At 37.3% G+C, this 23,408-nt stretch overlaps 1 protein-coding gene across 2 annotated transcripts in view; it reads right to left on the bottom strand.

Moving 5' to 3' along the window:
* The window catches only part of LOC115421318 (transcription initiation factor TFIID subunit 4-like), a 37,332-nt gene extending 14,971 nt beyond the window's left edge, over window positions 1-22,361 (bottom strand). Inside the window, exons 1-12 of one of the 2 annotated variants that reach the window (XM_030137142.1) lie at window positions 20,980-22,361; window positions 19,771-19,937; window positions 16,930-17,019; window positions 13,517-13,705; window positions 12,175-12,297; window positions 12,004-12,093; window positions 7,866-8,060; window positions 7,111-7,186; window positions 6,898-7,003; window positions 4,854-5,023; window positions 2,212-2,342; window positions 1,473-1,598 (exon numbers count right to left, since the gene is read on the bottom strand). In XM_030137142.1, the coding sequence (XP_029993002.1) occupies window positions 1,473-1,598; window positions 2,212-2,342; window positions 4,854-5,023; window positions 6,898-7,003; window positions 7,111-7,186; window positions 7,866-8,060; window positions 12,004-12,093; window positions 12,175-12,297; window positions 13,517-13,705; window positions 16,930-17,019; window positions 19,771-19,937; window positions 20,980-22,177 (2,661 nt within the window). In that variant the 5' untranslated portion in view covers window positions 22,178-22,361. The remainder of the gene's footprint in view (window positions 1-1,472; window positions 1,599-2,211; window positions 2,343-4,853; window positions 5,024-6,897; window positions 7,004-7,110; window positions 7,187-7,865; window positions 8,061-12,003; window positions 12,094-12,174; window positions 12,298-13,516; window positions 13,706-16,929; window positions 17,020-19,770; window positions 19,938-20,979) is intronic. The other variant, XM_030137143.1, reaches the window with a different exon arrangement.
* Between the last annotated feature and the right edge of the window lie 1,047 nt (window positions 22,362-23,408).

The following is a 23,408-nucleotide window of genomic DNA, read 5'->3' as shown; positions in this document are numbered from 1 at the left end:
TTCATCCTTTCTCATCTCTTTCCTCTTTATCAATAAATGACAAAATGGAACATGACGGAGAGCTATTTTGCTGAATTACATATACACTTGCTCCAAATAAAATCTTGAAAAAATTTAAATTGCAAGAAATGAACTCATATTCAGTCGCCTGAGATGGTTTTTGCCTAGTTCAAAAAGAATTAAAGTATATAACAATAAGAAATGTATTTTTCTTTATAAATTCAGATGTGGTGAATGTTTAAGTCATGTGACTGATCCCATCCTCCCAGATAAGCAATGCTCTACTGGTCCTTTGTAGCGTTGCCCATATCCCCACCTTCTGAAACCTATTTCATTCACTCAAATCTTTTGACAGAAATGGTATTCTCTTTTGCAGTTTCCTCTATCTGATCATTCTCATATTCTCAAGATGGGTAAACCGGCACATATACAAGTGCAACCAACATCCTGACCACCTTGAACACACCAAGGAATGGACCAGTTTGTAAATGACATTGCAAGTTGCATTTACAACTTTTTGAGGCTTAAAGTCTGATGGTTGGATTTTAGACCTTTTCAGGACCAGTGGAAACCCTGGAAGCAGACCAGGCAGGGAGAGTGCATCACTGCTTCTAGCTAGTTAACAACGCACTTGACCTTTGCAAATAATGTACACCTTTGTTTGCATGTAGAGTGGGGAAATAAGAACCAATATGAGTGGTCACATGAGACACATTCTAATGTCAGGAGTGAAGTAACATACATCAACTTTCTAATCAAATCACAAAAGACACGTGTTAAATCAAAACTGTAATTTTTTTTTTTTTTAATACTTTTTTGCTACATAACTGGGATATTTCAGAATAATGTGCTGAATTTCAAGGTAAAATAAGGAGACCTTTATGCATAATGACTGTGAATTAATCTGTCCAACAACTGACAGTTTAAATTTTAATATAATGAGAAAATATCCTTCAGTAGAAACACAGACATAATCTCCCTCTCAATGACGTCTCTGTTCAACATCAAGGTAATTAGGTGTGTGTATGTGTGTGTCTCATGATGTCTTTAGAAGGTCATTTCTGTAATTATCTCTGCTTTCATGTGTCACTTCATTCCCACTGGAGACAAACCACACTAACTAAGAGAGGACACCTCTAAAGGACATGTAACATGCAAATGGTTTTTAATCAGGATAAAAACAGCGCAGGCACATCTATTCAAGGATTTTTTTGTAAATTGTAATAAAAGTCAAAAGGATTTTTATTTGAATACGGAGAAAAATTATTTCTGTTTACATAGAAAAAGAAAGACAGACACATATGAAGGGCTTCATTTCTACTGTGAATAATGTATAATATACAAGGGCAATATGAGCTTTATCTAATGAAAGCTGAAAGTCTGTGTCTGAACATATGGACACACTTCCATAAATTACACGCTCATTATAAGCGTATGTGTGAACATGCATGCGAGCCTGTGTGTTCCTGTACCTTTGCAGCCTTCATCAGCATCTCTCTCTCCTGCTCATCTTTCCTCTGCTTCTCCATTCGCTCCAGCTGTTCAAAGAAACGAAGCTGAGAGCGAACGTCTGACGTCTGGTCGTAATAATCTTCATCCTAATGGAAGGAGGAGGAAGGGGAGGCAGAAAGACACGCAGATAGAGAAAAAAAGATGAATGAAAAATAAAAGGGAGGTGAAAGGGAGAGAAATATTTGAATTAATTAATATCAGTTGGTCAGGTTTACCCTAAGGATCTGCAGTTCATGGGCTCTGTGCATGTATTGAAATCTCTTCTAAAAATGTACCTTCATCCATCATCTATTATTGTCTTTTTTACACCTTTCATAATATCTTTCCTTCTATTCCATCCTCTCCATTTGACATATTTGAGTTTCTTTTTCTGTATTCATGTAGACATCTTTGCGATTAATTTGCTTTGTGTTTCTTTTTAATCCTAAAAGAGGTATGACAATTTCTGTATGTCTGACTATTTTGTATTGGTTTAAGTTTGGATCATTTGAAGTCCCAAATTTACATCTGTTCTGTCTCAGAAAGGATGAAAGAAATAGAGCAACTCACCCAAAAAGATGGTGTGTTACTATGACCTCAGAAAAAAAGTTTCATTTTATTTTATTTAAGAATACTGCTTGTTTTTTTTTGTTTTTTTTAATAGCTTTGAATTACTGACTTCACTGCTTCACTGTCCTCTAGACTGGTGTTTGTTCTCACCTTCCCACCATCTGTGCGATGCTGAGCCACAGCTGAAACCTTCTCCAGCACGGAGCGTAGTCTGGACTGGGTAGCATGGGAAATGAAGTTCACCACCTCCAACGGCACTTCAGTGACACCCAGCTTTTTAGCTGAGGACAAGACAAAAAGTAAGTGTCAATCCACTTGTTTTGTTATACACATAAAAAACTAATTTGTACAGAATTCTATTCTTTCTATTCTATTATTGGTACTAAGCTTTAACAGTGGATACTGTTAGTACTTGTATTTGGAGTAGTGGTATTAACAGTTATGGATATTTGTACTAGTTATTGGTTTTCTATTTGTATTTTGTACTGTACATTTTGCTGTGCATCCATGTGTTACCACCCCCCTTCTCCCCCACTCTCCCAATCTCTCTCTCTTCCTTTAACCCTCTCTCCTTAACCCCCTGGAGGATTCTGTTGGTGTCTGTGAATTGGCTTAAGAGTCTGGTTTAGACCAGCTCTAAATGTAAAGAGTCATAAGATAACTTTTGTTATCCTGTGGCGCTATATAAATAAATTTGATTGATTGATTGATCACACCTGTCCTGCAGCAGCTCCACTGGCTCCTAATCATGTCTCACATCCAGTACAAAACACTACTACTCACTTATAAGACCATCCACAACCCTGCCCCTCTGTACCTGGTTGAGCTCCTCCACATCACCATACCTTTGTCTACCACCTGACTGCCCCCCCTGCTCACCTCTCCACGACGAGGTGCATGGCATTCAGAGGCTCTGCCCCCCCCCCCCAACTATGTCATCAGCTCCTTTCCTGACCACCACAGTACTTCAAATTCCAACTCAAAACTCATCTGTTCAGGGTTTTCTCCTCTGTAAGTGGGAAAGTATGAACAGATATCCATACCAGTAGTGTGGGCTGTTAATGTTCTGAAGATAGTCCATGTTTCCTTCTCATTTATTGTATTTTATTTATTACATTCTTTTGTATTCTTACTTTACCTGTACAGTGACCTTGAGTGTAAGAAAGGCAGCCACATATAAAATGTATTATTATCATCATTATTAATATTATTATTATTATGAAAAATAAGGCATACATTATCAGATGACTGAATATAACTATTTCATCATTTTTTCAAGACTTCACACCACTATGAATATTTTGCAATTATATATCGCTACTGAGAGCTGGGGATTATTTCCAGAAGGTTCTTTGTGATGTGAAGCTGAACAGAGGAAAAAGTTCTGTTTACTAAAAACACTTTGTGTCTTCTATCTGCATTACCATCTGGTGTACAAACTGATGTCTTTTCTTCATCTCTACAAAAAATATATAGTAAATTCTGTGACTAAACACAATGGTGCAATGCAGTCTAACCAATTCAAGCAATAACTTAACATTTTTTGTTAGATGTTTCCTTTAAAAGCACCTCTCCTGTACCTGTAGGGCTCTACTTTTGTCCTTGAACTAATTTTAGACATAAGCCCCCAGAACCCTTTGTGTTCTTTGACTAAAAATGGGCACAAACGCTTCAGGGGATCAAGTCCGCTCCTGGTAAATTAGAGCCGAGTATTCTGCCATGTTCAAGAGCAAAAGGCAAAAAACGTGACAGACAAATAAGGAGCAACACTACTGCTAAATGTGACTTCCTTTACCCAGTAACAGTCAACCAAACAGCAGGTATTTTGAACAAATGTCCAATCTGATCTAGTTTTAGTGATTCAGATGTAACATACAGGCTGACACAGATAGGAGAGATTTTTAAAACACTATAACAGTAAGTAGCTTTAAAATGTTAATACATAAAGCAAAGATTGTTAATGAAGACGCACCAGGTCTTTGTTACATTTAAGATATTGCTTTGTTCTTTGGAAAATGAATTATATAAAAGAGCCCTAAATATAAAATATACCCTAAACATCTTGGTAGTTCTTCTAAATTCCAAGAAGAACCATGACCTGGGCAAATGAGAACTTACACAGACAGATATCCTAAACATATACTTGAACTTTGGTATAGATTTTAATGATCATTTAATGTTTTTTTTTTTTTTTTAAAGCAGGGTTTCACACCTCTCAGTTTGTCAGATGTAAATATAATCTTTTTTTGTGACGGTAAACTGAATACATTTGGGTTTTAGCGTTTTTCCACATCAAAACCAGTCAGGAACTTTTTTCATGGTAGATGAGTCATTGTAATAAAACAGTAATCATTAGATGCAGCCCTAGAGGTGCTGTTAAGATTTGAGCAGCTAATGACCATTTTTATTAACAGTTTATCTGATGTTACAGATTAACTCCTTCTATACAAGTTCAGTTGCAGTCAATAAAGACAAAGTAAATTAATATAAACTTTTTTTAGATCACATATGACGAACAAAATACTCCCTCACTTAGTCCACTGATGTTTTATAGATGGATATAAATATATTTTTGCAGCTGATTTTTAGGATCAAATGGTCTGACTAATTTATTTACAATATACATAGATATATAGATGTACTTTATTTATCCCAAACTGGGAAATTACAGCAGCATGACACACATTCAATGAACACTGAGAAGTTTTCGACTTCGGTAATTGCTTCTCAGTCTCCATTTACTTCATTTGAGATCATTCCTAATAACCAGAGCAGCAGACAGGTGACAGTACCTGTGTCCAGGATGCGGCGGTGCAGGAGGCCCGTGGGGAGGAAGGATTCATCCTTACATGAGCGGATCTTGGTGCCGACGAGTTCTGAGCTGGTTGCTAGGATACGGGCGTTTTCCTCATTGAGGTTTACGCCGGCCATGGAGGCCACGTCGTTGATGTCATCGTCATCTCTGTAGAGGACAGAGTGTGAGTGTTGTTGACTTGTGCTGATTTGTCACAAACTGAAGAATGAGGCGTTCCTTTTACAGTGTTCGTACAGATTTCTACAAGTTAAATTTAAGACTTTTAAATACTTTTTGAAGACAATTTAGAACAGAATTTAATGCCCATTTCACAGCCATACTGGCGAAAGTGTGCGACTCCTAGAATTTGAGAAAACAAATTTATTTACTCCATCGCCTTGATTCCCACCGTTCAAGTCATTTCTTGGGGGGTGCAAAGTTAGCAATAATCGGTTCCTAATTTCAACACAAATTATGGGGTTGGAACGGGTGGAACTGAGTCGACTAACGTTACTTTATTTTGCAGCTTGGACATTTCCCAGACACATTTAAACGCTGTACAGCAAACAAGTTTATGGAAACATCACTTAAGACCTACCATATCAAATTTATTATCATTTAAAGACTTTTTAAGGTAATAAATGTAGATTTGTAAATAAAAGACTTTTAAGACCCCACAGGAACCCTGTTTTATTGTCCCTCTTAATGTAAGTAAACAAATTAAAAACCTTGAAAATGTGACAGTCCTCTTTTTCTTTGTTCTTGTTTTGTTTTTCTTTGTGGTATCATTATTATAATTGTTTTAGTAGCTCATATAAGGATTTCTAACACCACTAGATCACAAATGCTTTTCGGTCCTTTTAGATATTTTTCTTCCAGTTGCAAATAAATAGATGATTTATCTCAAATCATCTAATCTGGACCTCAAATTGGAAGAGGTTTATCGAAGTTTTTGTAAATCCTTTCCATACTTTTGTTCAATATTAATAGGATTACAAGAAATTTTCTCCCTCAGTGGCAGAACAAACACCATATAAAAGAAAAGACAAACCCAGTTCATTAAAGACTGGTAAAACTCTCAGCAGTGGACTTTGAACAGAACTTGGAGGTGACACCTGCAGTAAAAGACTGGGGCAGATGGTCTGTAAGAGGTAAAAGATCCATTCAGAGCCTCATAACTATGATCCATCTGGACAACAGCTCTAACACGGCTGTAAAGTTAATGTTTCTTTCTTGGATGCACGGTGTAAAGGTGCTGCCCTCTACTGGAAAATCCAAGTCACTGCATATACAAAAATAGTTTCCAACTGTGTGGAGGCACGTGATGAACAGAAAAAAAAAAAAACAATAAAAACAGACAAAACTTTTTACATTTAAGCCTAGTTTAGCCTTTTTTAGTAAAACTAAAACTACAGTGGCATTATGAGTTATATCTGACATTTAAAAGGTAGTTAAATAAATCCATGAAAGTAGATTTAATCAGATGATATTAATGGTACAGATCTGTGATTATGACGTTTATGCAAAAGACAATATGATTCCACAACACAAACTATTTTAAGTGTTTAATTCAAAAATTTATGAAGTAACAGGTCAAAAAAATCTATGTCTTATGCAAGGTCAATAATCTGGGACCTTATACATCTGAGGACATAACCATAACAGAAGTGGAATAATTTTCACTACTTTATGACATTTATGACATTTTACAGACAAATAAAATAAATTAACTGGACAAAATATTAAAAAAAAGATTCCCTTTAGTCACAGCCCTACATTTCTTACTTTTTCTCATCTTCTTGAGATTATACTCTGACGATTATGAGGTTCTAGATGATTAATATATTTATTTAAATCAACTGCAGCTGAAAAAATTCTCCATGTCTTCTTTGATGGTAGCATTTATTAATGTAAATTAGGATCTTAGGCATCTGCTCACCTCATGTAAAGTACTTCAACTTGACTATGTGTAACAATAAAGGTACTTTTTTTCATTTCCTTTTCAAGACTTGTATAAAATAATATCATTTAGTTTAATTCACCTGAAAGTCCCGCCCCCTGGATCACTTAGTTTCTTCTGATTGGCTTGGGCTGCCAGGTGAACAGGACTTTTCCCTAATATGGTTGTTGGCCCCCTTAGGAGTGTACCTGCAGAGGAAAACAACGGTGATAAATGAACACCTTTTCCATTAAATCTACAGATTTCTGAACTATAAAAGCAGCACAAAGTGAACAGTCTCTGTGGATAAACTGACCTTGCGGTCTGACGCTCTGACTGATGACCACTGGGGTTCGCGCCTGGACAGTCTGGACTCCCGGTCTGCCCACAGCCTGTATATGAGGAAGAAATTATAAAAAGGAGAGGATTTGAAAATGTTTACAAAACTAACCTAAAGAAATCTAAAATTAAGAGAAAAGTTTACATTTTTCATCTTTGTCCATTAATTTCATACATTAACCTAATAATGCTTGAATAAGAAGGCTGAGCTTAAACTGACACTCTGAAGTTTATTGACTTTTGTTGTTACCAGCCATCGACGTCTATGTATTTGTTTTTTTAAATGATATGCTTTTTCTAAACTATACACTTTTTCTGAAATCTTTTAATCTTGTTCCTGACAAATACCTGATTAAAAACATTAAAATAGATAAAAACCAAACTGAGTATTTTCAAAAAATGTTACATGTGTTGAAAAAATACTTAGAATAAACAACCAATCATTAACTTTAGCGATGATTTAACGGGTCAATTCACACTCTCCATTTTGTTTGTTGAACTTCTCCACATCTACAGTGATGTTTAAGCATTATTAAAAGTGGATGAAGCTGCATCAGAAGCTTTGATTGGTTCATTCAAAACCAAGTAGGTGCTAAATTAAACCCAGTTTGTGACCAAAGCAGCTGATCGCATCAGAAAACCTGCTGAATAATTCACGCAGCCGCTCAATGTCTTTTCAGGCTTCTGCTTCAGTGACTGAACAGCTGATATCATCTGATGTTATCATCCTACCAGGGCCGTCGTGTTTGCGAGCGGTGTGTTCAGTCTGACTGTGCTGGTGGCAGGGCTGATGGGTAACCGTGGTCTAAGGGTGGAGGTGGTGACTGCGCCGGGGGCGGCCATGGGCGGTGCAGAGGTGCTCGGCGTGGCTGTCATCAAAGACTGCTGGCTGTTGAGCAATGACTGGCGAAGGGCAGGGAGGTTTTTCTGTAGAACAAAAAAATACAGATGATTTCCAACAAAAAAAAATGTGGGGAGATGAATGAGTTAGTGGATAATGGGTCTAATATAACATATATTTCTACGAAATACATATTTTATAAGTCAGGTGCTTCTTTATACTTCTGTTATTGTCAACATATCCTATAGTGAGGAGGTTTTCACCAACTCAAAAAACAAGCAACTACTGCGAGTATAATAATACTGTAAAATACTGAGTATAATACTGCAAGTGTTTAGAGAGATGAGACCAATATTAGAAGCTTCACCGTCTCTACATTTCTGACTTTAATATTTAAAACCATTAATAACAATCTAGTTTCTTCAACTTTCACTCAGGACCAAAAATCAGCCATTAAAAGGTCTTTCAACTTAGTGATAACATTTAATGTACTATCACTATTGAGTGGTAAAATATTTTTTTAAAAATGACCTTAACAGTTTTGGGCTCTATCACCCAGTCCTACTGTAAATCTAAGCAGGCTGCAGGAACCGCAAGGAAATGTATTCACAAAACCAACTGAACTAGAAACCTGCAAAAAAGACAAGATAAAACGTCCTCTGCAGACTCCAAAATGTTTTTATTGCACTCATTAAAATGTTCAGTTGTGTGTTTTAGCAAGAAAGGCTGTTAAAATATAATGAAACTATTAGTTCCAATTTGTTAATAATCTAAACAATGACATACAGTGTCACTGTTAACCTTAACTATTAAGTATAAATACTTTTATTTTATTTTCTTCAGGTTTGCCTTTACACGTTGTGATGGAATTATCATTCCTTTTTATTAATTCTGCTAGTTTTGAATTCCACTTGTTTGATGCAGATAACTTTTATGATTGTGCTTAAAAGGTGTTTTCCCTTTAACATTTGTCTTCCTCTCTCCACTTTGTTTTAAATATTTGTTTCTGCATGTAGATGTGTTAGATTTTATCTTTTCCAGCATTGTTCTACAGGCTGGTTTTCTTTCTGTTGGTAAATATCAGTAGCAATTGACATTTAGGTTTGTGGCACTAGATTTGGTGTTAGAGAGTAAAAGTGGTACCAGTCCAACCTTAGTGTCTGCAGTCTGAGTGATGTACAGTGGTGTCAAAAGTGTTGGGCCCCCTTCCTGATTTCTTATATTTTTGCATGTTTGTCACACTGAAATGTTTCAGATCATCAAACAAATTTAAGTATTAGACAAAGATTACACAAATTAACACAAAATGCAGTTTAATTGTAAGTGTTCATTATTATGGGGAAAAAAAATCCAACCTACATGGCCCTTTGTGAAAAAGTGATTGCCCCCTAAACCTATTAACTGGTTGGGCCACCTGTAGCAGCAACAACTGCAATCAAGCGTTTGTGGTAACTGGCTTTTACAGCTCTGTGGAGGAACTTTGGCTCACTCATTTTTGCATAATTGGTGTAATTCAGCCACATTGGAGGGTTTTCGTGCATTAACCGCCTTTTTAAGGTCATGCATAGCATCGGATTCAGGTCAGGACTTTGACAAGTCCACTCCAAAGTCTTCATTTTGTTTTTCTTAAGCCATTCAGAGGTGGACTTCCTGGTGTGTTTTGGATCATTGTCCTGCTGCAGAACCCAAGTGCGCTTCAGCTTGAGGTCACAGACAGATGGCCAGACATTCTCCGTCAGGATTTTTTGGTAGACAGCAGAATTCATGGTTCCATTTACCACAACAAGTCTTCCAGGTCCTCAAGCAGCAAATCAGCCCCAGACCATCACACTACCACATCACATTTGAATCCCAAAGCTTTAGAAATGGCTTTATAATAGGGGTGTGTGATATGGCAAAAATATCATATCATGATTTTTTTAAAATAAAATTACAATCTCGATTTTATCACAATTTTTTACATTGATCTTTGAGCCAAACCAATTCCATACGATGGACGCAACTCGTCCATTTCGCTGTCAGCCATGACTCCCGCGACACAATGTTTTTGAAATCCACATAACAAGGATGTGAACCGACGTGACGCGTCTGTGTGTCAGCATATGACTACATCCAGAGCCATTGAATACACGATGGCTCTGACCACATCACATTATAGACAATTCCACAATCTCTCTGCTTTGTCAGGTTGTTGATATGGTCTAATCCTTCACAATCTAGCATTGTCATGTTGCACATCCCTACTTTATAACCTTTTCCAAACTGATAGATCTCAATTACTTTGTTTCTCATTTGTTCCTGAATTTCTTTGGATCACAGCATGACCTCTAGCTTTTGAGGATCTTCTGGTGTACTTCACTTTGTCAGGCAGGTCTTATTTAAGTGATTTCTTGATTGAGAACAGGTATGGCAATAATCAGGCCTGGGTGTGGCAACAGAAATTGAACTCAGCTTTCCAAAGATGTGATAAACCACCGTTAGACGTTTGTTTTAACAGGGGAGAGCAATCAGTTTTTCACATGGGGCCATGTAGGTTTAGAACTTTTTGTCCCTTAATCATTAACACCTTCATTTAAAAACTGCATTTTGTGTTTACTTGTGTTATCTTTGCCTAATACTTAGATTTGTTTGATGATCTGAAACATTTAAGTTTGACAAACATGCAAAAATCAGGAAGGGAGCAAACATTTTCTCACACCACTGTAACTACTGTAGCCTGAAAGCCTAAAAACCCTTCACTGAGCCTCACTGGTGTACTGACTGACATGTGTCATGTTCAAAAAAAACAAACAAAACAAAACAAAAAAAAAAAAAAAAAACAGAAATGAACAATAGTTTTTAAGAAAATGGCTCCAAAATCAGTCAGCAGTGTTACTTTCTGCCGTTTATGAAGGCTGCAGATTAAGCTACTGTGTGTCAGGTAGAACTTGTGTTAACAGTAGAAAGTGACGGTTGTTGATTTTGGCTTTGTTTCTTTAAAACTATTGTTTCCCTCTGAATCAGATGGACATGGACACATCACCCAGTGAAACCATAAGGCACAGTGATACGTGTCCAGGGTAGAAATGGCAAAAAAATTAAGTCTCATATGTTTAGTGTCATAGACAATTCAGTTTTAATCAACTTTTTTCTGTTTACATGAGCTCAAGACAAAATATGACTGAGATATACTTTTCTTTACTAAAAATATAAGCAGTACATGTGCCAACATGTATTATCTACCAGCATCAGTAACAAAAAGAAGCACTTGTGAGGGTAACAATGTGTATTTTAAATCAAATAAAACAGCACTGAAAGGTTATAGATGTGTGTACATAAAATATTAAGCCAATGTAAAGTAAATGTGTGAAAGGTCAAAAAACGAAATATGAATTATGTGCATTTCCATAAACTTGTTAGGAGTGAATAACCTAAGTTATGTTGTGCCACCAGCAGGTGGTGATGTAGAGTATGAAAGACATGGCTCAAATAAACAGTAGAAGCAGTGACTTGTTGTTTTCCATCTGAAGTGGTTCAGTTCATTAAGTTTAGTGAATTTCTCAGAATAATTTAAAAAAAAAAAGTTGTTTCCATTACCTCTACACACATTTACTCTTCTCTGAGACAGGCAAAAACCACCTCAAACAAAGACACTTACTTTTTTTTACTAAATTTTTTTCCTGAATTTTGTCATTTCCAACGTGAAATTATAAAATACGTATTGAAAAGTTTTAAACACACCTAATGACTGACACACAGTCACAATGAAGGTTATTACAAAGTTGTGTTATGAATTACTGTTGAGCAAGAAAGTTCTGAGGAGGAAGCAATACATTTTATAATTTCAGAATTTTTCACTATTTTCGAAACTCAATTAATTGAGTTCATATGAAATGCTGCCTGGCCCTACGAGTTTTTAATAACTATCAGACTAAATTGTGTTACAGAAACATGGGCACTAGTGTTTGCAGGACAAATCAATTGCAGGTGTTTGGTAGGATTTGTTGACAATTACTGACGAATATAAGAAATGACAGGTAGAGGTCTTACTTTGAGGAAGGGGATGAGGTAGGGCTGTGGGGAGGACTTCAGCTCAGCCTGCACCCGAGTGGTGAACACCTCAGGCTCAATCTTAGCATCCTGCACAAAGACAAGGCCCTCATTAAACGGCATTCAAACACAATTTAACACAGACAATAGTCAGAATAAAAAAACACTTACAAGAAGGTCCTGCACCAAGGCCTTCACATTCTTAGAGGTATCTGGGGAGGGGGAATTATGGGATACCAGCTTGATAAGGGTGGCCAGAAAGTTCTTGCATTTCTTCACATTTTCTTGCATTTCCTGTTAAGAATGAATGAATAGGAGAATGTGAGTTAGAAGCAGGGTTATTATACCTCACAGAAAACTAGTGGGGGAAAAAAATCCAACAACTACAGAAAATAAAATACAATTGCAGACAAAAATCCAAATAGATAAATAAATAAGACTGAAATTTTCAAAACCATAATAACTCTGGTTAGATGTAGCATTTTCCCAGTTACTTTGCTACAACTTTCAACATTAAACATCACTGATAAAACCCAAATGAACCTGGGACTCAAACTTTAGCTGATGATACGAATACTTTTGATTAAGCATTTTATTTTCCTTTTCTGTACATTTTTGTGACCTACATAATACGGGGTATCCCAAAAAAACTGATATCATTTGAGATGTCCACATCGGAGTGACTACATGGTCAGGAGAAATGATACTTAATGGGATTGATTTTGGACATTAATCTCTTTATTCTACAAATTTCAAATGAAAAATTCTGGGGGATGGTAATTTTATAATGTTCCAAATTTGTTCAATGTGTGCGCCACTTGTGACATGGCACACATCAAGTCGGTAGTGGAGTTCCTTTTTGACACAAACAGCCTTCCTCTTGAAACTTCTTATGCCACGTCCAAATCTACTTTCCTGTTGGTGCTTGTTTATGAAATTTTCTAACAAATTCCCGTTGCACATTCACATTTGACTAAGTTTGGGCATACTTCAATACACACACCACCTTTTCTGTCACAGTAAATGGCATGTCTATACCTGAAAGTAGAACAATAAAAATTATTACACTTTTTTGAGCAAAAAGAGCAAACAAATTTTAAACAAATTATTAGGTGATGAAAAGATGTCAAATTTTTTGGGACACCCTGTATATAATTTATTCATAAAACATAGAGGACACAAGTTATCAGAGCACATAATAATTGCATTTCTTTTTGTCTTTTAGCCTTTGTAAACAGAAGCTTCACAGGGAAGAATGGACAGAAATAATTTAAGTATACAAAGAAATGGCTGATAATGAGAGGCAACAACAGAAATTTGCAATTTCACCAGGACACAAAGATGACAATATTAGAAGAGTGCCAATCAAACCTCAAACTGTGTAAAATGTAAAAACAGAAATGACACAGCATCACTGTTCTTATCATTTCTGCCAGTTACCATTATTATGCAGAATAATTACGGTTGGCTCAAATGACTGCAATAGGGTGATTATGTAATGACTGGGATCTACCTGGGACATTACGGTGACTCTCGCTGCAGGCGTGGGGGCGGGCGTCGTGCTTGTGAGAGGGAGGGTGGACGGGACAGTGGGGGTCTTTGCTAGAGCTGCCCCCCCTGCTGTGATCACCGTGGGGGCCTTCTGAGGGGTGGTCATCTTCACGGACACTGCAGCACCAACAGGGGCCACGCTGATGGCCTTCTGGGAAAACACAACATCATCAAGTTCTCCAAGCAAAATTACTCCTAAGCCATCCATTTTAAACCCTCCCAGAATTCACTTCTTTTCCTGGTTTATGTCATGGATCTGCACATGTGAAAACATCTGTAAAAACCTGGGACATTTGTTTCTGGTCAGAATCATTATAATGTATAATATAACACAAAAAAATGGATTAGCAGAAGCTTCATTCATATAAAACCAAGTTATGATGCAAAAACACCCAAGGTAAGACAAAGTTTGTAATCATCGCTTCATAATATGACCTTTATTTTTGCACGTTTTTGGCTCCCTCAGTGAGTTTCAGTGGTAAAGTAATCATTCTTGTACGATTGGATCTGCTTAGTGTTAGCTTATAGGTGCAAAGTTTGTCACATTGGTCTTTTGTTTAATGAAATTATTTATGACATATGCTGGGCTCAGACTATTGGCTTGTTTTAGATATTTGCCCACGTAAATGCTTGTTGTTTGTTGAGTTTTTAGCTGATGTTTTTCTGGTTATGTAGCCTGTGTATATTGCTACAAGCATTGTGTAGCATTACCATGGTGACACAGACAGAACAGCATCTGTGTGGCATCTTACACTGGGACAGCTGGGTTTAAGAGACTATGTTCATTCAATCAAAATCCTAAAGTTGAGAATTTGCACTGAAATTTGTACTGAACAACCAAAATGCCCCACAGACAACTGGCAACATTTCAAGATAATATTTACGTTGACATGCAGCCTCAAAGCTCATATTCTTTCAGGTTAAATAACCCTGCAGAGAGACAGAATCCAACTTCCTGTAAGTAAAGTCATTTGGCATTTAAATAAGCACCAAACAAAGTCTGAATCTCTTAAAATTAGTGAGAAACCTTTCACTACTATGAACTATTCTGCAATCTCTCCTTCAGCGTTTTACTTAAAAACAAATGCAGCCAAAGTTAAATGAGGATGAGTACAGGATTTGTTCTGTTATGCTTGGCTTTCCAAATATGAGGACCAGCTGGCTGTCGGACACTGGGGGCTCCTGTGGGGGGAGGGGGGTCCTGACGGGGGTCCTGACGGGGGGGTTAAGTGCATCACTGATTTCTGGTCTAAACAATGTTCATAAGACTGGATGGGTATGTCTCTGGAGCCTTGGTAATCTTTGAGACACTAATGAATAAGAGGTGGAGTGACGTTTCCCTAAATATACAAAAAAATGTAACTTGATTCTAAATCCAATTTTAATTTTTAATTCATAATTAAGAATTAAATTCCCTCTGGTAATTGTTTTGCCCCCTGAAAGCTCATTTGAGCTTAATTTCTGCCAGGTCTGCAACCAAATGAAGCACACAAATCCCTGTATTCAGGGATTTAAGCAAACACATATGACTGGATTTGTTTTTCAGCAGTTGCATCCCAAAGGTTAGGTAGCTAAGAGAAAGGCTCATGCCCTCAGCCCTCGATCCCTGTTAAGCTAGTAAAATTATGGAATTTCAGTTCCACCTAATAGAACAGCATGCTCCTCAAACACCATTTTTCTTTAGAGCTTCTAGGGAATACAAGCAATAATTTAAAAGTTATCTGAAATTCTTTCATTAAAGTCCATAAAAAGGTGACAACTACAGGCAAACATTTACTACTATATGTTAAATATTTATATTAAGAATGAGGATTAAGTATTTATCCAGTTAAACAGTCTTTGCCAATAGCCTTGGTAGCAACAGTTCATTTGTTTCTTTATCTATTGTTTAAGAGCTGATGTGATGTTTATGTCTTGTTTTCAGGGTATCTGCAGGTTTGAGGAAGTTAAATTTATGACTTTTTAAAGACTTTCTAGGAGTCTTTGGTCAAATGTAAAACAAAAATAGCAGCACATCAGGCCTGTTATTGCCTTGAACCAGTATTAACCATGTTTCCACCATTTCCATTTCTCCATGACTAATGTATCTGCTACTGACGTTCAAGCTGCTAAAACTCATACCTGAACCCCTCCACCTATGAATGATTGTTGATGGCTCCACTCATTCCAATCTCCGCTATGATTAAATGCTAAACACTAATTAGACAAATTCTTTTCACTGATTACCAAAGCAAATATAACAAAGCAATATCATTTATTGTGTCTGTGGCATTTAAGACCTTTAAGACCAGATTTAAGGATTAACAATCAATTTTAAGAATAATTAAGGCCTTAATTTAAGGATCCCTGGGCATCGTGGTTTTGTTGCAAAGGGTTGTTCTTTGGTTTATCTTTATATGTATATATATATATATATATATATATATATAATAGTGTATAGTTTATGGAGTAACTTAGAAAATATATATATTTTTAAAAATGCTAGTACATGTATATATCCATTCACTGCTATAATGTGAGTAAGTAAGAGTAACTGCATTCACATTTAGAGATATGACACAATATAAAAGCATGATTAAGGATATTTTTGTAACTTTTTTTTTATTCAGAGGTGAAAGGAAAGCATGCAGGACCATGTGGAATGACATGACAACAAAAGGTCTCAGCAGGGAAAGGAACTGTTCTCACTAAATTTTTAGCAGTTTGCTCTTTGATTCATTAAACTTCTCCACCACAGCAAAGTGTACAAAGTGTTTTAGACAAGTACTGTCACACGATTAAATTTTTAAATCAGATTAATCACAGGGTTGTTGTGGATAATTTTCAATTAATCACAATTAAATATCATTAATTTTTAATCTATATTAATCCCGTTTCATTTTGCATGAGCAAACAGACTCAAGAAAGAAGGGAATGTATATGCACTTAACTTGTTTACCAACACCTTCAACAAAACAAACTGTTCCGTGTTGGGGTTTTTTGTGTATATATTTCCATCCAGAGGACCAACGCACTGTTTAGTGTCTTCCATCTTTATGGGGTGGTTCTGCTGCCTGTCACTACCGGATCAACTGCCCATTTGTGCATACACCACAGTAACTCTACTTGGACAAACTGCCCCAAATGCGTTGGCAGAGACGATCAGAATCATTCTGTGCTGCAGATGGGTTAATTGCGTTAAAGTTTTTAATCAGATTAATCATGATGATGAACTAATCCACGTGAATTTTGACAACCCTATTTTGAACATATTTTTACTTTCACTTTTTTTAATTTCAATGTCTCTACTCCATTTCTTAATTGCAAACATGTATGAAGAGAAAAGATGGAAATGTAGTAAGAGTGAATTTATTTTAAAAAAGACAGGAAACCCACCTGTACTGTGGTGGTGGTGACGGCAGGGGACTGGACCATTCTGGGCTGAGCAGGGGAGGCCAGGCGGACGGTCTGAGGTGTACCAGGAGCCTGAAGAAACCAGATCACTTTATGTTCAGCAAAGCAATAATAGTGAAGGCTCAAAGTTCAGATAAGGACATGAGGACCCACATCATTTCATTTTAATCAATTCAAATTTCATTCTTTGCTTCTATTTTCAATGAACTATTCAAAAATACAGCAATTTAAACAGTGAACGAAATATATTTCATTGCACAGCACTTTTCAGGCATGGAATGTGCAAACAGAGTCATGTTTGTGTTGTGATTCATTTGTTGTTTTCTCACTAGAATGGTGCATTACCATGAGCGGAACAAACAAAACATGAGACAAAAACAACCAAGCCTATTTCAGGGTTGTTGAAGTTGAAATAGTGGGAAAAGATCAGTGTTCTGACTGATATTGGTTCTTCAAAGACCAGTTATTTAGAGAGCTGGCAAAATGATGGCCAATACATGATGCAGATGTTTTTGCATCTGATAAAATACACCAATTTGATATGAAGAAATGACACAAAATCATTTAAGTTAAATCAACAGTTATTTAACACTCATATGTCTGTATGCCACTGCTTCTGTGAGTAAATCTGTTCCGCTTGTGCACTTTTTTTAAAAAACTAAGCAAATACCATTTCCACAGGTCATCAAAAATCTAAGAGGAAAGCTATGAATAAAATGATTTAGAGTTTTTAACAACAGCATTTATCAGCAGACAGACAATACTATATCCTTATTTCTGAATGAATGAAAATTTGTAGACATATCAGCATTAGTTTTTTGTTTATTGGCACCACGAAATAATAATTTTGACCTATTAATTGCTATTTCACCAGTAAAAATCATCATTACATAGGCTTCAGTTCCATGGAGACAACTGAAATTCCTCTTATTAGAGGTAACAGTTTAATTGTTGACATGAATGTGTGCTACGTAATAATATGTGTGTATACACCCCACAATATTTAATCAGTACAGAACTTTTCTGACGTGCACAAAGTGTTTCTGCCAACTGTGAGGCTGGGCAAGTTAATGGAAGAAATTGCCTTTCGACCTTCAAGGAGTTCAACAATCCTTAATTACTGTGTGTTTGCATACAATGCAATGCACAAGGTGCTATTGCTCGTCATATCTATTTTGACTTATTCTTGTAAGGTCACCGACAAAGCAAAACAGTTTTGTTTTACTACCGCTACGTATCTGTCCCTCCTGAAAACTCTCACATCCCCGAATGTGTCAACATGTGCAGAAAGAAAAGATATATTCCAAACATAGAGAAATGATCGCATCCAGTGTTTACATGGTTGTTAAGTGCTAATATTTCCTTACTGAATGAATCATCAAAGGTTTACACCACCTGTCACAAGCCAATCTCTGATCAGACCAGACGCTTCTCACTGAGGTGTTTTCATTCTGACTGGGCTAGAATTGACTGTATTAGTGGAAAATCAGGGTAAATATATTGGTAGGAAGATGGTGAAGGTGGAGCTACCAGGCAGGAGGCAAAGAAGACCAAACAGAATTAGGACATGCAGGTAGTTGCTGTGTGAGAAGATGATGCAGGAGACAAAGTCAGATGGAAGCAGATGATTTGCTGTGGTGACCGCTAAAGAGAGAAGTAGTAGTAGTAGTAGTAGTAGTAGTAGTAGTAGTAATAGTGGAATATCAGGGTTCATGGAAATGTAGGGTCTGGCCAAGGGAAGGTTAACATCTAGATCAAAAAATACATTTAAAATCATCTATTGAACACTTATATACTTTGAAAGTACATTACTTCTAGTGTCCAGCACAACTTTTACTTTTTAGAAATTTTTTTAAAAAATACTTAGATGGCATTATATTCAGCATAAATATATGTTTGCATTCTTTGTCTGTCAGTACAATTCAAAGCATAACTTTGATCCTCTTCTATTGGACCTATATTATACTTATGATCAGTTGTAAGGTCAATTTAAAAACCTTTTGCTACTCTTTTTACAGTGGTTTCAAATATCTAATAAACTGAGATAAATATATGTTAAAATGTTTTAAAATAGTTTATTAAGGTATTTGACTTCATAGATATTATTTACGCAAATAAATATGCTGAATAGACAACTGAAACTTCTAATTATTCTCCCCTGTCCAACCGTTACCGAAAAATTTAGCAAAACTCTTGCTATTTTATGCCCTTATATACTGAAAAAATACAAACTGTTTACTGTTTTGCGAAATAGACACCCAAGAAAACCAACAGTAAAAATTTTATAGTTTAATGAAAATTGGAACTGCACATTAAGGCAGGTTTTATAAAGTGTCAAAAACAGCTGTTAATTTTCTGTCCATCCATTACCGAGGGCTTTTTACTATTTTTATGCCAGAAAATTAGGTTAAAACATTTTTTTCAATCACACATCTAAAAGTGCTCATTATTCCCTGCAAAATGAGGTATCATTCATCTTTCTACCATAAATAGTTGTGAAAGGGCAAACAAAAAAGTAGTAAGGCTGTCCATCTGTTAACCACTTGGCCAGCCCCTGTACCTGATAATACAGGCCTCTGTTTTTAAAACTATAAGCAGATGTCAACATAGACAGAGGTGAGACTTCAACTTGGGACAGGGGTATAACTGTTGATCTAAATCAACACTAAAATCTTATGGATGTACAGAGGAGAACACATAGGACATATCCTAGACAAAGACAATATAATAAATGTTTTCCTTTCCTGCATTCCTCTTCCATACATCCATTTCCAGCAGACATGTCCATGATGCAAGTAAACTACAGTGTAAATTCAAACATACCGGACTGGCGGTGCTGACCCGGATGGTGGCCCCAGCTGTCGGTGTTGTAGGTCTTTGGGTGATGTTGGCCACTGTTTGACCTTGTTGCGTCTTGGCCTGAGCCTGGGCGAGGACCTGCTGGGGGACCATAACCAGCTGGCCCGTCTCCGTCCGAACTAGAACCATACCTAAAGGAGGAAGGAGGAAGAAAAGCTCTTCATTGTCTGACTGACAGATTCTATTTTCTAACTAAAGATGTAGCAGACAGATGTTGGAAACATATGGCTGTTGTGCAGTGTGTGTTTGTTTTCTTAGAATTATGATTTTGTTTCTCGACAGAATAATCAGATGAGCTACTGATGAAAATAATAACAGGAAAAGCTACTATTCTTGTGGTTGTCTGTTGAATATCAACACCATCAGGTGTCTGCTTAATCCTCACTGTCACTCCAATGAACAGAGCTACTGAAAACTACTCGTCTGGAAACTTGCTCCTAAAGTTTCGAAAGACCCTGTTGAAATGGGTGGTATGGTCTCATAAACCCTTTTGTAACACACTCAAAAATGAAATGAACCAATGCACCTTAATGCCCATGATCTGCTTGTAAATGTAAGCGGTTTAAGTGGGACTGTGTAGCGTAACGGTAAATTTATCATGCACGGATAGAAAAATTAATTCATGTAATGCTCTATCATTTGGTTCACTATGCTGAAATCATACTCTTTACAATATTTTTTATCATCTCTGCGCAGTAAGCAGGGTACAAATCTGGATGAAGACAACGTGAAATATAATGGTGGTTATTCAACATGCCACAAAACAAATGTCATGAGTCTCTTAAAATTTAGAACTTGGCCTTTTCACACCCTACTCATTTTTAGGTGGTGTGTGTTTAGTGTTTCTGTGGAGGTTAAGCAGATGTCTGACTGACAGTGCCCATATTCAGCAGGCAAACACATGAAGAGTTAGTGTTGCTGTAAAGTCCTTTAAATTAAACTGCTACTTACTTTCATAATAAATTCATATGATTATTATGTTGAAAAGTTAATATTTTCCTCTATAAAATGTGCTAATTGAAAGTGGCTATAGCTTCCAACATCCATGAGATTTTGATCATGTCACACCCCTATGTCCAGATCTACAAATGAAGCATTCAAAGAGATGACATCAACCAACGATAGGTGACTCATCAGAGAAGGTGAATTGGTGTCAGTGGTGTGTTTACTCACCAGCAGGCATGGTGAACCCAGGGGGCAACTGAATGGTGGTCTGCTGTTGAGGCCGGACAGCCAGCGGGGGCTGAGGAGCAGCCGCCCGGGTTGAACTGGCTGCCACCAGCCCAGGTCTTTGTTGCTGTATGGAAGTAGCCACCACAGGAGGACCTGGTGGCCTCACAACAGCTACTGTAGGCTGACCAACCCCATTGACTGCAGGCTTCACCCCAGCTGCAGCAGCCAGTGTGACAGCAGCTGTACTGGTCCCACTTTGGCTGATGGGAGACTGGACTGCAGCAGGTGGTGGAGTACTTGCCAGGATGACAGAATTTGCAGAAACAGGCTGGCTGGGCACCAACATCTTGGTGTGCATCAAAGGGTTGCTGTGGTTCATGACCTGAGAGGCGGAGGCTGTTGGGGAAGGTGCACCTTGGGTCACCAGTTGGGCACCCTTGGGGTCTACTCCATTCTGGGCGATGCTGACCACTGGGCTGGGGTGCCTCTGCAAAGCTATTGTAGGAGACGCCACTGAGGACTGAGGTACAGGAAAATTAGGTTGTGAAGCCATAGGAGTGATAATAGCAGAGCCCCCAGCACTGACAGTACTTATAACAGTATTGGCTCCGGTTTGGGCAGGGACAGCGGGCGAGTTCACCAACTTTACAGCTCCAGCGTTACCGTTTAAACTTTGTAATCCAGGTGAAGCGGTCCTGATAGCCTCCGCAGCAGCTGGTACGATGTTGGGGCTGGGAGCCGCACTCGGACCCAGGACAGCAGCAGCCCTGTGGAAGCTAGCAGCGGCGGACTGAGTGGTCAAAGTTACGGGTCCCGGTACGGCGGAAATAGTAGAAGGAGATGCTCCAACTGTTTGTAGACTAGCTCCAGCGGTTATTACAGCCCCGGCGGCGATTGAGGAGGTAGAGGAGGTTAGGGTTTTGCCGGAGAGCGGCTCATTAGCGGCGGGTTCCTGGTTTAACCCCGCTTTTGGATGCCCTTGTTGCGGCTGCTCCAGAGACCCCACTTGATCGCGCACTTTCCCTGAGAACTGGCTGACAGCGGCTGGACCTCCCTCTCGTTTCACGTCGGAATATGAAGCAGCGGGAGCCTTACGATCGCCGAGTTGTGATTCCAGAGAGCCAACTAAGTCGCTAACTGCTTTCTCATCCACCTCATTGAAGAGCATGTCCTCCAGTGGGTCGGAGGCTCCCGCCATCTTTGATGTTGGACCGTTGTGCAAATCGTATTTTAGAATGTACGCATGCGCGGAGGACCCGTGTTGTTTTCGAGCACAGACAAACAACCACCAGAATAGATCTTAGCCATGACACATTCAGGTATATACTACATGTAATACACACTGACCTGAATACATTCTTTGTTTTGTTTATGCAGCCAGTCACTTAATCTTATCACTGACAGAATGACTGTGTATATACAGTCATTCTGTGGTGTAGATGTGTGGACTAAGTAATATTTGTACTCCAAGACTTGTGATTTACATTATAAATAAAGTCTATTCACATGATGGTCAAAGAGTCATTCCCATTGGCATTTTCTTTATAATTTTAAATGTATATATTAACTATTTATTGTTTATATTTTCGGCATTTTCAAAGTCATAATTATAGTAAAAACTTTGCTGCAAAGTTAAGTGGAAATTATTTTTAGAAACGTACCACAGCATTGGATTCAATAACCCACCTTGAACAGTGACAGTACATTATGAGTTGATCGGTCTTTGGTAATGATAATGATGCAAAGTATGTTTTAAAAACACTGTAGTTCTTTTTGAAAGTTTGATGAAAACAATTCAATGCAATAACGGGCCACAAAAAGTACAGGTAAAAGTTAAAAAAGAAGAAGAAGAAGAATGAAATATACATACTGTAGTGGAAAACAAAGCAAACCACAGATACAAGAACTTTTTTTTTTTAAAAGTGAGTTTTAAGAAGTGATTATTTAACAGATGTCACTGACTGAACCAGTTTCAGGTCATAAAACAGGGAGAAGGACTAATAAATCACCAAGATAGCCATAACATGAGAAGCCATCTCATAATTATAACTTAACATGTCTCAATAACTTACTATTTTTACAATGACGAGATTTATTATAGAGGTTAGTTTTTTTTCCTCATAATTATAAGGTCCTGTTGAATACTGACTTGGTATTTTGTAATTCTGACAAACCGTTTCATAATATATTAGCCCTCACCAGATGTACAGATTTTATTTCGTAATTCTAACACTGCATAATTATCATGTAAATTTTATAACACTGAGATATGTAGGACTTTATAAAAAAAAAAATCACTTCATGGTTGTCAAATTGTTCTGCTATGTGAAAAAACGTCTCCACGTCGTAATTATAAGTTTTACATTTTGTCATTACAATGATATTCAATGTAACTTTTTAAAAGTGTAAGGTTTCCATACCCATAGGTT

The sequence above is a fragment of the Sphaeramia orbicularis genome, chromosome 6 (genome assembly GCF_902148855.1).
Source record: "Sphaeramia orbicularis chromosome 6, fSphaOr1.1, whole genome shotgun sequence".
In the NCBI taxonomy this organism is placed as follows: domain Eukaryota; kingdom Metazoa; phylum Chordata; class Actinopteri; order Kurtiformes; family Apogonidae; genus Sphaeramia; species Sphaeramia orbicularis.
The sequence above is the reverse complement of the archived record's forward strand: the minus strand, read 5'-3'. Positions and strand labels throughout refer to the sequence as shown.